Source organism: Pituophis catenifer, unplaced genomic scaffold (assembly GCF_029215685.1).
Source record: "Pituophis catenifer annectens isolate HBS135680 unplaced genomic scaffold, rPitCat1.0.hap2 SCAF_2, whole genome shotgun sequence".
NCBI classification, from domain to species: domain Eukaryota; kingdom Metazoa; phylum Chordata; class Lepidosauria; order Squamata; family Colubridae; genus Pituophis; species Pituophis catenifer.
The window spans coordinates 91,826,480-91,845,365 of record NW_027256882.1 but is presented as its reverse complement, the minus strand read 5'-3'; the positions used below and the strand labels follow the sequence as shown (position 1 = coordinate 91,845,365).

At 38.9% G+C, this 18,886-nt stretch overlaps 1 protein-coding gene across 14 annotated transcripts in view; it reads right to left on the bottom strand.

Moving 5' to 3' along the window:
• EBF1 (EBF transcription factor 1) overlaps positions 1–18,886 on the bottom strand; it is a 364,337-nt gene that overhangs the window by 320,722 nt on the left and 24,729 nt on the right. For 13 of the 14 annotated variants that reach the window (XM_070933822.1, XM_070933827.1, XM_070933830.1 and 10 more), the window contains exon 6: positions 18,156–18,224. The exons of the other annotated variant lie outside the window; for it this stretch is intronic. In XM_070933822.1, coding sequence (XP_070789923.1) covers positions 18,156–18,224 — 69 coding nt within the window. The remainder of the gene's footprint in view (positions 1–18,155; positions 18,225–18,886) is intronic. 14 annotated transcript variants of the gene reach the window in all.

Sequence of the window (18,886 nt, the reverse complement as noted above, 5' to 3'; positions counted from 1 at the left end):
TCTGGAGGCAAGTTTTTCCTCTGATTAATTGTTCTAACTGTCAGGAAATTTCTCCTTAGCTCTAGGTTGGATCTCTCCTTGATTAGTTTCCATCAATTGCTTCATATTCTGCCTTTATGTCCTTTGGAGAATATGTTGATCCCCTCTTCTTTGTGGCAGTGCCTTAGATATTGGAACATTTCTATCATGTCACCCCTAGTCCTTCTTTTCATTAAACTAGACATTCCCAGTTCCTGCAATTGTTCTTCATATGTTTTAGCCAGCATTCTCCTAATCATTTTTGTTGCTCTTCTCTGAAGTCTTTCTAGTGTCCTAACATCTTTTTTTAAACCATGGAGACCAAAACTGGATGTAGTATTTCATGTGTGGTCTTACCAAGGCATTATAAAGTGGTACTACAAACTGTCCCAATTTGATCAACTCTGGGCAGTGTACAGTTCCTACCTTTCACCAGGCAGGTCCTTTGGACAAGAAGTAGCAACAACCGATTCAACTTGTTCAAGAACAAACTCTTGAACAAAGAACAAAGTATCTCAAAAAATACAATAATCCACCCAACAAATCAAAAACAAATAATACAGATTTTATGCTCCATTTACTGCCAAAATAATGTCTTAAGGTCATTCCTTAACTTATAAGAGCGCATTGCAGTAATCTTATCTGGAGGTGACTAGGACATAAGTGACTGTAGGCAATGCTTACCCATCCAGAAACAGGCATAACTGGTGCACAAGCCATAGCTGTGGAAAGGCCCTGCTAGCCATGGCTGGTATCTGCTCAGGGAGCAAGAATCATGAGTCTAGGAGGATTTCCAGATTAGGGAAATCCTAGGTACTAGGATTTCTGGGGCAATGCAATCCCATCCAGCACTAAAGATAGCATAGTCTCAGAACCAATAGGCCCCAAAATTTAAAGCCACTCAGTCTTATCAGAGTTCAACTGAAGCCATTGTTCCTCATACAGACCTTCACAGCAACCAGACACTGGGATATTTAGAAGATTCCTTAATTTTCCACGGGTAGAGATATATAATCGGGTACCATTAGCATTTACTTGATCATACTTCACCCCACAGTGATGAATGAACTCATCCAGAAATCTCATGTATTGTAGATGTTTAAAAGGAGAGGAAAGAGCATGAAACTCTGTGGCACCCCACAGGAGGGACCTCTTTTCCCCAATCATCATAATATTATCAAAAATCATGGAGAACATGTATCTATGAGGGCTCTAAGACTTGATGGCATATAATCAATCACTTTCAAGAAGGCCTGCCTTTTGGTCCCAACCTTCTTCATTTCAGGTAGGGACAGAATCCTTAGAAGTCTTCCCTGAGGTTCACACTGGACATGCAGAGATCCTTGCAAGGCATTATCCCTGGTATTATCTCATTGGCACTACCTTTTCAGCAGATGGGTGGCATCTGAACCTTGAAGTCAACTGGTAGCCAATGCAGCAATTCAAGATGGGTGTAATTCTGCAGTGACAACTTTCTCCCAGCTTCCAGTCTGGCTATCCCATTTTGGCTCAGTTGCCATTTCAAATCATCTTCAAAGAAAGACCCTCATCCAAAGCATGGCAATAATCCAATCCCAATTCAGCAACTAAGATATACAGATAAGCAGGACAACTTTATACTCTGGAGGAAGCTAAGATGTTCCAAAGCAGGTATATTGGATGGCTGGAAACCAGTGCTGTGTTCTGATTGCCTACCAAGTCAGGAAAGAAAGCAATGTTAACCTGGAAGAACAGGTTAATGAGAAAGCATCTCAGAGAAATAAAGTAAGTGTCAAGCAACACAATGTTCTCAGTTTTCCTTCTGGTAAATAAGTGCTTTGTAACTGCCCACGCCCCTCAAGCAGCCATTTTGCAAATATGCTACCCCTCTTCAGCAGCTAACATATCAGTATCAGTGTCATGGATTCAAAATCAGATGAACTCACTGAGCCTAACAGGTCACCTACCTCAGTCTAAGTGGGAATGAGAAGCTGATACTACATGGCCAGGGAGTCATCTTACTGAAAATGCATTAAGGAGCTTCCAGCCAGTTTGAGGTTTCCTATTTCCTCTGAAGATTGTGGAGAAGAGGAAGGCAATGCTTGTGGCCTTTCATTTTGGCCACTGAACTTAAGTAAATTGATTGTGCTTTTCTGTTGGCAGAAGAATGGCTGGAATAATGTTTCCTGAATCTTTTCACATGGTAAAAATGAAAGGGGCAGAGCTTGCCTCAATTAAAGCTGCAATGTACAAACAACACCACTATCTACAAACTATATTGATAGGCTTGTCCATAGAATTTGGAAAAATTTGAAAGTGCCACTCGTACTGACAGATCTACAGACACTCACCTGAGATTGTAAGGCTGGCTGCATCAGGATTCAACTGTTAGCTCAACACATTTTGATTTCTTCAAATAGATTCTATCAAAAGACATGTTTCTACTTAGAAAAATAAATAGATCCTGATGAAAAACACCCAGAAAAAAGCACTTTAGAATTATGGTTTCAGTTTCCCAGGTTTCAGCCTTTCAGGAAATTCTCTGTTTAGGCAAAATAATAATTCTTCAAAAATCCAAGCATCAGAGATCTGGATTTTCTGAAAGAAATGTTTGTCACCTGACTTTTTCATAATAGGATAGCTTTCCTTATTGCCGAATATACATATTATATAACTTCTGTTTGAGAGGCTTCCACCATTATGGACCCCCAGCACAACTCAATACACAACTTGTGTTGATCTTACATCTTGCATGAATCATGATATCCTGTTTTAAGAAATTGGTAGTTAACGAAATATAGGGAAAAAGAATATTTGAAGATGTTGACCGGCTGATGAGGTCATTAATGAATTTGGCTTTGGTTCTGTAATGGGTAAAATGGGAAAAGTAGTTCTTTTTTCAAAACTCATAGATGGACACAAAATTCTTTCAGTTTTCAACTGGAGGCGAGATAAGGCCATCATCATGTGATCAAGGCAAAACAGTGGGATCACTATAGCATTTGGTGCTGAAAAAAACCTGCAAATGACCAAAGGGCCAAAGGCAAAAGGGCCCTACCTAAATACTCCCTCCTCCCCCCACTACTAATCCCATCTCAGGCCTGAAAATTGGCTAGTATGTGAAAAAAAATAGACAACTCTTTGCCCCCTCCCTCCTTCCCTCCCTCCCTCCCTCCCCCTCCTCTCTCTAGAAACATGCATACACACCCAGCGATAATAATGGTCCATTAATTGAGGGACCACAGAATACACAGGGTCATTCATTCATTTCATCCATTCATTCCTGCCATCCAACCTATGCAACTTCATCGATAAACAAGCACCATCTATATACTTACACATTAAAAGAACTCTAGGCTTCTCATTCTAGAGGTTATTTTGAAAGAGCATGTCACAAACAGAGGTCAGAGATCGTGACCTTTATATCCTTCAATTTGCTTCATTTGGGTGGGGAGATCCCACCTAGATGGGATGGAAACAATTGGGGAACAGTATACTAACTAAAGGAAACTACAAAAGCTTAAGAAATTTAACTCCAAGTATCTTGGGGCCATATATTTCAAGAAATGAAATACAAGAAACATTTAAAATGAATTGGCAACAGATTTCTAGCACATAGAAAAATCAGAGATGTACCCTCTATTAAATAAAACGAACACAGTCTCAGCTAAGAAAGATCATATTAATGCCAGAAATGCAATTTGTAAAATAAAAGTTGAAGAATAATTTGACATAAAATTCATTTGGTCTTCCAGATCAACAGACTGAGCCACAAGCATGCATATTTCTCTGAATGTGTCCATACACCCTGAGTATACGTCTTAACCAACTAAAAATATTAGGCTATGAAAACACAGGTACAAAGACAAATCCATGTTAACGCTGAAATGAATTACAGTAATCCACCTCTTGGAAAGAACTATATGCAGTGATTATATATTGCTTGTTCTTGTCATTCTTCTATTAAAGTTGAGCCAGGTAAAATGTTCTTTAACATCCACTTAGAAAGACTTAACTTCTGGGATGTCAGCCAATGGATATGCTAGGAAACCAATGCCAAAAGAGTCTAACTAAAAGGTTAATTTCATAGAGATCACAGAGAAAGCTAGTGCTTGCCTCAGGAGTGTGTCTTTTTTGAAAATGAAAGGCAATTTTTGTTTAAATGCAGGTGCTATTTCAAAATCATTAGGTTTCCAAATGAGATCTGATGCAAACATAAAAGGAGAAGGGGGAGAATCCTGATATCATGATTTGACAGGCTGCGCTACCTTATTAACAACTATGTTAATAACTCTTTTAACAACAGCTCCTGACACTTTAGAATCCATTCTAAAGCATTGGGCGAGGGGGAGGGAATTCTTCCTCTACACTCAAGAAGAAAATCAAATTGTGGCAATATTTGAAGAGTTTTTCAAAATGGCCTCAGAAATGGCCAGGGATAGAGACTACATTGAGATTTATGGCTATAATCCAAGGTAACCTGTCCTGTTAATCATTTTAAGCCTGTCACCTTTCTTTTTTTAAACTGTGAAATGTATTTTTGGAACAGATCTTTATAATGCTGCATGCTCAAGCACTTCATATTCATTGCTTCCCAAAAGAACAGGCCCAGCCTCACAAATTAAATGAAAATTTAAATTATTTTTTTTAAAGCAACTAAAATCATGAAAGAATTGGGAATACCAAAATCCTACACATTTTGAGCGCAGTGACATGAATCTTCCAGGTTGCTAAAATCTGGCTTTCCCAAGACTGCAGATGACTGGAAAGGAGAATACCCAGGCCATATGTGAGTTTCCTCAACAGAATCTCAGCCCTTCAAAAATTGCCCATTTCATCCTAGATTATTTAAAACATTCAACTTTAGAGGCTAAGATTCCTTTTATCCAGATTCAAAGCTGTGCGGAATTTTGATATATGGAATATTGTGAGGATGAGTAATTTCCCAGATTCTATTTAAAACCTGTATGAAGCCACTGCATTCCAAATAACTTTTAATAAAATGGTGTCATCAGATGAATTACAACAGTGGCCCACTGGTTAGGACTTAGGGGAGATCAACCAAGAGTTTCTAAAGACTCTGAAAGGCTCAAGAGCAAATTATTAAATAGAATTCTCACTGTATCCCACATTAATGTAAACTTACTTCCACTGTATCTTTGTTTGTTGAATCAATGGCCCAGTAAATAGAAGCATGTAGACAAGTTATTGAAATAATGGCTGGGATTGTATTTTAACAAATTAGTCTTAGACCTTTGAATTAAAACTATCAATCCATCTGATCATTTTGTATGATAAGCTATGCACTTCATCTATGAGGTCTCTGTGTACTGCTTTCCTCCACATATCTTGAAAGTATCAATTTGAGATAAACAATTTGTGTAACTGACATTGGTTTTACAGTTACTGGTATAGCATTCAAGAGCTTCTGTTGCTATCTATGACCACGAAAGAGTATAAGCTGGTTAAACAGATGAGGATGAAAGACAGGGTGAAATCCAGACCCCGTTAGAAATATACTGGAAGGAACTATGGCCCTCCAAGGGCTTCAATGGGCTGATAATTGAAAATACTATGCTGCTTCTCCAACAATTGGGAGAATTGAGGTGCACTGATTAAAATGTTATACTAAAACCACAGAGACCCAGATTGAAGTTGACTTCAGCTGAGAGAGCAAGTGGTCCAAAGTCACCCAGTGTTGTGGCCCACCAGCAGCCTGTGTGGATTGTGGCTGATCCCGACGATGAGGAGGCTGATGTAGTGTCGCACCAGCAGCTTGTGCAGCCGGCGCTCGAGTTGGACAGCGAGGAGGCTGAAGAGGATGTGGTGCCAGAGGCAGAGACTCAGCCAGGGCCTTCAGAACCTCCAGAGGCTCCTTCAAGTGAAGAAAGTGAAGTGGAGGAGACTCTTCTCAATGCTCGAGCATGCAGGGCTGCCAAAAGGCAGGAGTGGCTACTCAGGAGGAGGTCTCCTCAAGAGTAAGGCTTGGGGTTAATTGGCCACTCCCTTAGCCTATTTAAGTTCGCACACAGATAGCAAACATTGCTGGAAACAATGTTTGGTCCTAAGCAGAGCATTTTGAGAGTGAGTTTTTTGTTACAACTTGGTTTCTGGGCTGATTACCAACCCTTGTCGGACTTTGTTTAATCTCCTTAATTCATAGCAGGCTGATAAGGACATTTGTGGTTAAAGCCTGCATTTTGAAAGGGGTCTGTTTGTATTAAACGGAGTTTTTGGAGCTGTGTGTGTGTACTACACTTCTTGGGACCCATAGCTGGGGAGAACACCCAGCCACCTTTCATGCCTTCATTCTCACTATCTTCTGCTTTCTAGCCTGGTGCCTTAACCACTAGACCAAACTGGCTCAGCAATAACCTATACATTTTTAATATGTAACATTTGGTGTATATGTGTGTACAACATTTATACAAACACAAATACATATATGGTTTATATAAATCTTAACCACACTTCAGAAACTGTTTGCGGTGAAGTGGGAAGCATTTAATCTCTTTTGTTGTCTAATGCATTACATTAGGATATCCAAGCAGGCTGTTGATTTACAAGCTGCCTGGAGTCTTTCTGCAGCAACCCAAGGCTGCTTGGATTTCTGTTAGCCAAACCCCAATATCAGGTCATTGGAGGAGAGAGGGGAGGGATGAATAATCTTTATTTCTTCAACCACACAAAGAGAGAAAGAGAGAAAGAGAGAGAGGGAGGGAGGGAGGGAGGGAGGGAGTGTGTGTGTGTGTGTGTCTCCTTGGCTTAGTCTCTGTTTCCTTTCAGCAGTGGAAGAGTTAAAGAAAACACTGAAGGAACAAGTGAGGATCCAGGATAGGATTTAGTGGCATTTATTTTTAATCTATGGTCTTTTGCTCCCTTGCTTATCAGCCCTACGTCAGTCCTTTTTCCTCCTTTATATTTCATGAAGAGCCCCCCATGTTGCTCAGAGAGACAGAGCCCAAGTGTCTGTAAGCTTTTGTCAGGTGGGGGGAAAAAAGGAAGAAGAGGAAAGGGGGAAAAGGCAAGGAATAAGAGGGAGGCAAAGCTAAGAGGCATCTATTAGATGTCACTAGCCTTTTGTATTCATGTCAATGATTCTGGATTAGAGTATGTGAAATAATCGCATTGAAAGGAATCAAAAGCCCCACTGAGCAGGAGGTGGCTGGGAGGCATACGGCAGGGCAGGAGGCACGATCTGATTAAGGCCTTGTTAGCTAACACTACATTTACGTATATAACATTACATACGATTTATATCAGAAAATATATTTATATATATAATGTTAGCTACACATTGTATTAATTATATTACATTTATATTATATTTATCATGTTTATTATATTATTTATAAATAATACACACAGCATACACTGTTATCCCTCCCAGCATTAGGTCACTTACCGTATATAGTCAGAGACTGCTGCCATGTTGGAAAGGTTTCATATGGCTCTAATGGATTAAAATTTGTCAGATCATCTCTTTCAGTCAATGCAACCTCTTCTTAAGAGTTTCTTCCCTCTTTCTCTTTCAAGGCCCCCCCACACACACACACCAGTGATGGGTTGCCCCCGGTTCGCACTGGTTCTATAGAACCAGTAGTAAAACTGGCAGGAGGCTCCGCCCACCAACCCTGACATCATCAAAACGCTTCTGCGCATGTGCAGAAGAGCGTGAATGTGCGGCCCTGCTGCGAACCGGTAGTAAAGGTAAGTAGAACCCACCTCTCTCTCTCTCTCTCTCTCTCTCTCTCTCTCTCTCTCTCTCTCTCACACACACACACACACACACACACACACACACCAGCTACTTCACTTTAGCTCCAAAAATTTACAGGTAGCTCTTGTTTAGCGACCAATTGTCCAGTGACTGTTTGAAGTTACACTGGTGCTGAATGAAGAAGCTGATGACCGCTTCTCAAAGTTGCAGCCGCTGCTGTGCCCTGCAGTCACAGGATCGCCATTTGCGACCTTCACTGTCAGCTTCCAATAAGCAAAGTCAATGGGGAAGGCAGCAGAAGGTTGCAAGCCACAGTCATGTGACATCAGGCTTAATGGCCATGTACAAATCATTATCAGAACTGCCATCGTAAGTCAAGACTGTGACATGATTTTTTGCTTCATGACCACATCGCTTAGCAACAGAACTGCTGGTCCCAGTTAAAATCATAAATTGAGGACTACCTGTATTTAGAAGTAATGCTGCTTCCAGAATTATCAACCTCCAACAATAATGTTATTCCTCCTCTAAACTTTGCCACACACATACATGGCACGACATTCAATAGGACCATCAAAAGTAATTGGAAAAAAATAAGTTCTTGTTAGATGAGGAGTTTTGCCAGATTAAGGCAATTAAAATTCTGTAATAATGAACCCTCTATATCTAAAACCTTCATTTGCCCCGGAACAAAGGTGGGAAACCAGAGAAATAGCCTGCGCTAGATTTATCTCCATTTGCCTACACCTTTCCAAGAGCTGAGACAAAAACAGTACTGTTCACAACATTTCAGTGGGTGCTGTGAAAGTCTCTATCTGGGTCATTTTAATAATGTCCGGGATATAATTTCAAAGTATTGAAATAGCACATTTTAATCACTTTATTTCATACGAAAAACAGATTAATAGTACTGAATATGTCATTTTCATTTGGAACATAAAATTTTAATATACTAAATTAAGATATGCCATACGTGTTTTTAAAGAGAAACATTTCTTTAGTTGTTTTTTAATCTCAAATCTTCTAAACATTGTAAAGTCCCCCCAAACTCTATTAAATACCTTTATGTTGCATTTCTAATACTGTGTTGCATTAAAAATCTGCCACCTTCTACACAGGAACTGGGGATTGGGAGGGGGTAGTAACATCCTCCCAGGGAACAGATAGGCATCTAATATATATTCAAACACTGACCAATAAATTCCATCCCTGTCCAGTAGGAAAAAGCCATTTCTATCATTATACACAAAATTACAAAAGTAGACAAAGTCATAAGAATCATAAGAATCATATCACATACTGTACATTTTTACTTCAGTTGCATTTTTACATGAAAGCCGAACCATCCTGAAACGTGATTTACTCCACAGTATTACCATTCAGAAGGGATGTGGTGGCTCAGTGGCTAAGACGCTGAGTTTGTCGATCGAAAGGTTGGCAGTTCAGTGGTTCGAATCCCTAGTGCCGTGTAATGGGGTGAGCTCCCGTTACTTGTTCCAGTTTCTGCCAACCTAGCAGTTTGAAAGCACGTAAAAAATGCAAGTAGAAAAATAGGGACCACCTTTGGTGGGAAGGTAACAGCATTCCGTGCACCTTTGGCATTTAGTCATGGCAGCCACATGACCACGGAGACATCTTCGGACAGCGTTGGCTCTTCGGTTTTGAAACGGAGATGAGCACCGCCCCCTAGAGTTGGGAACCACTAGCATACATGTGCAAGGGGAATCTTTACCTTTATTACCATTCAGAGATAAAAAGAATTCTGGTTTTTCTCCTTTCTGCTCTTTCTTCCTAATGCTTCAGCAAATAAGAACGGGGGAGGGGGTCATAAAATATCTTTCTACCCCTCCTTAAATCTGTTTTTACTCATTCATGAAATGGAATAAAAGATCCTTAGGTAGGTTAATCTAGGAAACCCTATGAGTTGCCTTTGTCCTTTCTGTCCCTTTGCTTACTTTAAAGAAGCAGCTAGCATTAAGAAATCAACCTCTACAAATAGGGCATCTGGGGTTTTAGGAAGAGACACAACAGAAAAACCCAGCCCTTTAAAATGCCAATCCTTGCATTGTGAGGAAAGCCCTGTTTTATGGATGGCCTGAGAGGTTCAGATCCTATCAATCAAATTATTTTGGGTGTCTCTCTGGGAGGAAAAAGCACTGGAAAGCATGGAACACAGAATATATTTCAAAAAAACCTTTACTTTGAAATAAAGGACATGATTACTACACAGAGTCACCTTTAATTCACATTACTGGAATGGCCTAACTAGGTGGCTCAGTGGCTAAGATGCTGAGCTTGTCAGTCAGAAAGTTCGGCAGTTCGAATCCCTAGTACAGGTCTCCTGTGTGAGCAGGGGGTTGGACTAGATGACCTCCAAGGTCCCTTGCAACTCTGTTACTGTTACTGAGTAAGGCAGTAGTTGTCTTACTCTGCCCTTCTGGGGTTGTGAATTAAAGTCTAGCTTGGCCCTTTTATCCACATATTGTACTTCAATCTGGGAAGGAAAGAGGGTGAAAATCCAGTGTTCCATCCAAACAGGAATTTGGATGAAATAGCACCAAATCTCCCTGCCTCTCTTTCTCCTAGTAGTTTTCATACAACTTGATGAAGAACGGACTTCCTAAATTCTTTCAGAAGTGAAATGAAGATCTGAGAATTTTGCATAAGAGAGTAGCATATCCTTGTCCTTTTTCTTCACAAGAGCGTAAAAAAAAATGCAGCTTCCCTGGCTTCAACTGAATCCCAAGGAAAGAAATTATGAAGAAACTGCTCCTGGTGAGCTTTTTTTTTTTTTTGACAAATTTTTCCACCATATCCACTAAGGGAGACAAGTCCTTGATAAACAGTTGGGAGAATTTCTCTTCCTTTTGAGAAATTCAGAGTTAGTGCTCACACACTTCTCTGCTTACACATTGTTGGGGAATTTCAAAAGGCCATTGGTGCCCAGTTTCAGTGTGAAGGGACTTCAGAGTGAAAAACTTTCTGCTCTCTGTCTGATATTTTCGCTCTTCAAACTCTCTTTTCGTTGCAAACGGCTGAAGGGAAAAACTGTCTTTACTTCCACCATAAATTACTGGATGCAATGAGAAAAAGAAATCTGAGAAATTCTTAATACTCAGACAATTCTTGTTTGAGACACATTTGAACAATTTGGGAGGTGAAATCTAGGATACCAGGTTAGAGAAGTTCAGTTTGGGAAACTTTTGCCCAAAAATTGCTATCTGCTTAACTTTTCAATTGAAACTAGTGCACAATTCACAAGATGCTTGATTTTGCACAGAGCTTGTCCTTCATTTCGTCGTCTTAATCTTTACTGTGATCTAGCAGCACTGTGATCTAGGAACATCACAGTTCTAGCCCTGGAGTTTGCCACCTTCACTTCAAAATCCTTAGGTACACACAAGGGGAAAGCACTGTGTATTTTTCATCTCTGCAATTGATGAGGCAGCCCTGGAAGCTTCAAGCATACTTTGTACTCGCAATAAGAAGTTGAATCAAATCACAGTTTTACAACATACTTTTTCCAGCTTAGGTAAAGTGTTCAAAATCTTGTAACATGACTTCTGTTTATCATAAAGTGGCAGAACCAAGGTAATTACAATCGTCTAACTTCAGTCTTGAACCTGCTCTCCTCATCACACCTTTCTCCATTGCCACCTGCTGGGCTCTACGTTCCTTGCCGTGCTCATATCTGCAAAAACATCAGCACAAGAAGCTCTCTGCTCCAACTAAAATTGGACAAATGGAGATCTGACTTGTATGACTATTTTAGCTACAGAAAACAAGCCTGAGCCAGATACAGGTAGTCTTCAACTTAGAATACAATTGAGACCAGAATTCCCATTGCTAAGCAAAGGCCAATTTTATGTCTTTTTTGCCATGATGGGTAAGGGAATCATTGTGGTTGTTAAGTGAACCATGCAGTCATTAAGCAAATCCAGCTTCTCCCATTGACCATGTTTGTCAGAAGTTGGCTGAGAAGCTCACAAATGGCAATCACATGACCCCGAGCTTTGCAACCATCGTAAATACATTCTACTTGTCAAACACCCAAATTTTGATCACATGACCATGGAGATGATTGTAAGTGCAAGGACCAGTTGTAAGTCGGTTATTTCAGTACTGTTGTAACTTTGAATGGTCGCTATATGAATGGTTGTAAGTTGATGACTATAAGTTGTAAATTGATGTATAAACGTCAGAGTCAGGACACATCACTTGGCCAAGGTAATGTCAAAATATGCCAGTATGTTTTCCTAGCTAACTTATAACCGGGTTCACCATATTAATGCCAGTTTCAATCCTTAGCAGACCATGCGATTCAGGGTGGGTTAATATTATTGATTGTCCTCAGGGAAAAGAACTGTCCCATGACAATTGTATACTCTAACATGATCGGTCCTTAAAATACATTCCATTTTCAGGCTTACTAAAAGGCAGATAAAGGCAAAACTGGAATTATAGAAACCAACTTCTACCAGAATTCAATAAATACCTTTGAATGGGACGAAGAGTTATCCCTCAAGCCAAATTCAAAGAACAATGCATTCTGTTTCATAGCAATAGCACTTAGACTTTATATACTGCTTCACAGTGCTTTCACAGGCCTTTCTAAGCGGTTTACAGTGTTAGCATTTTACCCACCTAGGAAGGATGGAAGGCTGAGTCAATCTTTTGTTCAGAATTGAACTGCTGGCAGTTGGCAGAATTAGACTGAAATCCTGCATTCTAACCACTGTGTCACCACGGTGTGCACAACAGCTCCAAAATTACTTCTAATACATTGGCATCAGACAAATTTTTTGAGTTAAAAATAAATGACTTCTTTCCTTCAGCAAGTCATATCAATGGTATAAAAAGACACCGTCATTTTTTAAAAGAGCTGAAAGAAGAATGGCAGAGGCAGCATTTATCATCAATATTTCTTCTGTCCTACAAATTACCTCTGCTCAGGTCTGCTTTTTTTTTTTTTTTTGTTTGTCTGAAGCATCTCAAAAGCTTTCAGGATGTATTTGATAAGGACAATAGTGGGATGAGTATGCACACCTATGAGCAGCGCTGCATCAGTCATATCCCTTTTGAATTTGGAGATGCCTGAGATGATCAGTGATTTCTGTTCTGTTTTCTTTAAAAGTTTAGGGTCATGAGTGATATATCTGGATTTTTGTTTCCAATGCTGGTGTAAACACAACTATTAATGTAGAGATGTCTACTGTAGTTCCTATTGTTTGATAGTTGTGTTTCCACTAGCATTGGAAACAAAAACAGAACAGAGATCACAGAACATATCAGGACATACATTTATATTACAGTGATCTGGCCACATACATTGGAAATGAAAATTCTTTTCTATATGTTCCCTAATCAAGTGAACGAGGGCATGCTCAATTCATCCATGAAAGGGGGAGGGGGGATTTGGCCAAATATCTGTTTCAAAAGGGGTCAACCGTGGTGGCTTTTTATTGCCTTAAGTTTGAGGCTATGCCAGAATACAGAACCATCTTTCACAAATCAAGAAATAATAAGACATTTCCTTCCTGTTGCACTGCACCCTATGTGACTTTTTTCATTATCATGTTTTCAGATTTTTACAAAGCAAACCTAATTAAGAAGCTCTCTCATTAGTCTTCCAGAAAAATTAGCACAGCTTATGCTAATTGCTCCTGTAAAATTTAATAAACTCATTGAAATGGGAATAGTCTAATGAGGTTTTATTTATTGAACTAGAATAACTATATGGGAGAAAAGAGGTTAGGACATAAGAATATCCAATGTAGCAATAAAAATACAATGTATTCCAGCCCTGCCTAGGAATTTTATGGCAAACCTTTTAAATTCAAATTGGAGGCACTATCGGTTTGGAATATAGTAACAGGAAGTAGTTTCCTCTTCTTTTTTTCTTTCTTTTTTTTTCTGCTACTAGGTTGAACATGTACTGTGCCCCTTGTAATAGAGATGGCTGAATATCAAGTTGTTTTGCATCATTGTGCATCCTCTAAAGATGTGTCACTTCCTCATCTTCATGAAATTACATGCAGTTTTATAGAATGGTGTGGGGGGGAGGTTGCCTGAAAAGCACCACTCCTTTAAATAATAGTTGTGAAGCAGATTCTACCACGTTGTTGTATATTCTACAAAGTGCAGATTGTTTCTGTCAAAAGACATGCAGGAGAAAATGCACAAAGGACTAGATCGCTGAGATTGAGGGGATTATCTGATATTATTAGCATTTTGGAGATTAATATATTGTCACGTTTGATACAGTAAGCTTTAAAATGTATCACTGGACATTTCACCTTTGATGTTTTGATGTATGCGTTTGTGCTGGAACTTGTACATGATGTAACCAAAGGATCCCTATGTGTGTAAATGAGTGTCACACACACACATTTTCTGTTAACTTCCAGGTTTGTGTTTTTTAACTGAATTGGTGGGGGGGGGAATCCTAGATTCAGTTTTTACATTTTCAGATATAGTGGCAAAAGTAGATCACTACAAAACACAACATGGTTTTAAGTCATTTTGACTGCAATTTGTGGTGGTAAAAGGCACCTCTCTAAAAACGTATGAGTTGCATTCACTACCAAACCTATGAGATTCTGCCTCCCATCCCGCCCCCTCCCTCCCAATCCATGAACTGCTTTGGCCATAACACAATTCTAGCATGCTCCTTTAAATGCAATCCTTTCCCAACCTGCCTTCTGCAACCTTCAAAAAATCTGATGCCTTCCAGGTATGTTGGGATTATGATCTCATCAATCTCAAGTGCTGTGGCCAATGGCCATGTTGGCTGGGAATTATGTTCATTGTAGTTCCAATGGTGGGCACCAGATCAGAGAAGATTAATCAGGAAACAGTTATGAGAGGGGCTCAGAAAGCTCTCACTTAATACAGTATACAACACTTATAGCTCATATTGTGATAAATTAGTGTAAGAGTTACATGATAGCAAAAGAAGGTATTATAGAAATATCCACTACCCAATAGAAGAGAATCTATTACAAGTAGCAGTAGAAGTGAGTTTAGTACATATATGGTTAGGGATGGCCACAGGGCATACAGCTGCCCAGTCCCTAGCTGATGGTCATGGTAATTAACACTCTGGGGAGCTGAAGTCCAAAATATCTGGAAGATATCAGATCTCCTATCCAGAGATCTGATATAGTAACAAATATATCCTCTAGTAGCATTTAATCCTGGATATTCACAGCATTTGTAAGAGATTGCCGATATTTATACATCAAAGGTGTTATTCATTAATTTTCAAATAATCTATAGTAGTATATAACATGTGGTCTGTGTTTGTCCTTACACACACACACAAAAATAGTTCACCAGGCATTCCTCAAACCAAATTATATAAATGTAGATAAAGGAAGATCATCTATACATAGAAATGGGTACATGATTTCAATATGGCCTCTGCCTGCTTACATGTAACAGTCAAGGTCACCATTTTGTGTTAAAGTTACTTCAGGCCAAATAGGTTGCACATTCTGCCAGGCATAAGCCTCTCTAAACCCTCTTTCTTTATCCTATAAAGGATCACTTGGCAGTAAACAAACAAACAAACAAAAAAAGCAAAGCATGGTTTTGCATATCAATTGGCATAATAGCTTACAATTTTATGCATGCAGGAGTGACAGCAGACTGCAACTCAACATATGTTCTGTGGCTCATGACAGCTTTTTAATGTTAACACAATTGGTGAAGTATTCCATTTTAAATGTGAGTTCCATGCAGATTGCTTTACGTTTTTTCAAAATCAAGAGGGGAAAATTACACTAATAAATGTCACTCGTCTCACCAGAGCCACCAACTGTACAAAGTACCTACTTTCTTTTGCGTAAATGTTTGAACTATCCCTGGCCAAGAAAAAGGTTTTAAGTACCCTACTGGGACAGATGCTAAGCGGCAACAATAGAAGCCACACTAATGCAATTCAGGTAACCCAATCCTCTTTCAAAAACACAGGCAATGCTAATTACAGCTCGGCTGAGTCAAATTTCTTGTGCCACTGCAACCCACAGGAACAGGTCAAAATCACATGTTATTCAAACCACAGTTATATCAAACTTCTCTATCAAAATCAGCACTTGAAACCAAGACAGGAATTTTCAAAGATCAGCCAGTTCATATTCAAAGTGGCTGACAAGGCAACATTTGTAAGACTAAACCTTACAAATGAAAATAAGCAAGATTTTTAGTTTCACGAAAAATCTTTAAGAAGCAACTAACAGTACTGCATTATCAAAGTCTGTACAATTATGGTATGGTGGATCACCAGACCAAGAGCTGTGAGGAAAACAGAAGACAGAAAGGATAGTCTGGATAAAAAAATAAAAACATTTCTTAGTAAAAAGCACAAAACAAGGGCTTTGCTTGTTTGCTTTGCTTATATAATATAAGCAATCTTTGCAACACAACAAATCAAAAAACTTCTATTCATCTACATTTCTCAGTGCACTGGAAGCAGAAAATAATAGTTATCAGCTTCATAAAATGAAGGATTTTAAATCATGGTTTAAAATGAGATTTTATCATGGTTTCTTCTCAGTTTAAACAACAATAGAAATTTATTTTTGTCTGTTTATGTTCTGGGAAAACGAAAGAGGATTTCAAGGATCTTTTGAATACAAAAATACAGCAGACAGTGCCATATTTAATATCTTATAGCTCTCCAATAATTTCTTAATTACTTAGGTACTACAGGAATGCCAGAGTCTGGATCTAGCCTAGAATGATTACACAGAACCCCACAATGTACCCAAAAAAAGTTTCCTCAACATTTAATGTGCAATTGATACATTATGTAATGCCAATTGGAATTTACTTAAAACATTTACTTACTCTACAAAATTATATAGTTTTTGTTTTTGTTTTTTAAAGGAGAGAGAGAAAACTGTACTAAAAGCACAATGGGAAGTAAATTCTGTTGAGCTAAATGGAGCTTCCTCCCTAATATGCATGTTTAGAATTATACATAAGAGGCAATTATTGCTTTTACATCATGTTTTCTCGTCACAGAACAACATAATTTCACTACATTTCAGTACACATCTAGTACAACTCAACAAAGAAATGTGTATGAACTGAACACAGTTTACAATATCTTTGATGCCTTCCCCTAACCTTATGTTCTCCGGCTATGTTTGGACTACAGCTCCCAGAATTCCCAACTGCCCTGGCTACAAATCTGGAATTGACAGACCCAATTCATCTGAAGGGTGACAATAAGGTAGATCTAGATTTATTTATTTATTTATTTATTATTTAAATTTGTATACCGCCCTTCTCCCGAAGGACTCAGGGCGGTGAACAGCCAGAATTAAAATACATACAATATAAAATTTAAAATAATTTAAAAGCAGAATTAAATCGAATTGTAGATAATACAACAAGGGACATTTTTTTTTTTAATTTGATTTATATGCCGCCCTTCTCCGAAGACTCAGAGCGGCTTACAATGTGCTCAGCAATATATATACAATATATATACATTTGATTCTAAACTGATCCAGCAGCCTGCTTAGCTGATGGCATTCAGTATCAGCTCTGCATGGTCACCTAACTCTCACAGAGTAATTGGTGACACTGTAACAGTTTATCATATGTTTCTGTATGACAAGTTTCAATAATTAAAATGTAAAAAAGACTATTTGGTGACAGCCCAGCCTAATTTGCAAGCCTGCTGCGTGCAAATTATATAGACCAACTCGGTGAATTTATTGTTCTATAGTGATTTATTCGGTCATGCCAGATTAGTAATTTGGGTTGGTTTAGAAGCCATAATAATTAAGACAGATAAAATGAATTAATCAACTAACAATACAATCAAAACTGCACTCGAACCAAAGGGAACAAGCTGGAGACCTTAAAGGAGAAGGGAGAGGAAAAGAGACTTGAGGTGGGGGGGGAGGGATCTTAAGTTTGCCCATCTCTTAATGCACAAATAAAATAAACCTTACAATTTAGATGGATTGCATCCAAGAGCACTACTGTAGCTAAAAAGTGATAATGCTTCAAACATTTTTCAAAGTAAAAAGTTAAATATTTATAAGCACCCAACCACATTTCATAAATCACTAACTTATTATTTTATATTCCCGATGCTTTCCCAGGCACAGCATGCGAATCAAGGCACGGAAAGTTGCAGAGAAAAATATCCTCCACATGAACATGAATCAGAGTTTCTCACCAGAACCATCCACCAAGCCCTCCCTCCCCCAGTTCCACCCCATCTGGCCTTTCCCAGAGAATCAAAACCTCACAGCCTCGCCAATTCCAAACAAATCACAAAATGACGCCCACAGACAAGCATCGCTCTTCGGCCATTAGCAATACAGGACAGACGTTCCAGTAATAACGTGGTGCAACGAACAAACAGACAAATACACTCTCTCAAAATAAATCTACACCAAAGAACGGCAGCCCTTACCTGTCAATTATCACCGGATCTGAAGGAGTCTCATTTCTGTTGCCGCAGCTTTTCTTGTCACAACAGCGGCTATGGAACAAGAAGGAGAGGATTTAGTGCAGCTATTACACTCTAAAAACCATCATTACAGATACAGAAAGGATGGTATTGCTGGCTAGAGTTACCGCTCTCTCCCTGCCTGGAAATCAGTCGAATACGGTAGGTCACATATGGGTTAATTACTAGGTTTGACTTCTTTCACAGCTGGCACACAACAACTGCCACATACATGCAGAAAAGGGAAAAGGGAGAACACAACTTTTACAGTTCATAATGCTAGGTTTCTAGGCTGATACTAATGACCTCCAAGTACATTGCAGATGGTTCAAGGTGCCCTCAAACAAGGGTAGTAGCAGCCACCCACAGGGAAGCAAGAAAAGATTCTGTGCAATGATTTTTTTTGCCCTTCAAAATCTTGAAAAATCTCAGTGTTTTCCAAATGAACAGACATCATGATTCCAGAAATCTTTCTGAATGAAAAGAGCAAAAAGATGCCTAGAATCCCAGATTATGAGCCAACAACTTTAAAAAAGGCATAGCAAATGTAATAGTTCCCAGAGATATTTATTTAAACTAAAGAAAATAATGAAATAAATGCAATGTAATCATAAGTGGCAGATCTGTATTTACAGTACTGTTGCATATCATAATATAGTTCCATACATGATATAATTCTGTTCCAACATATCCCC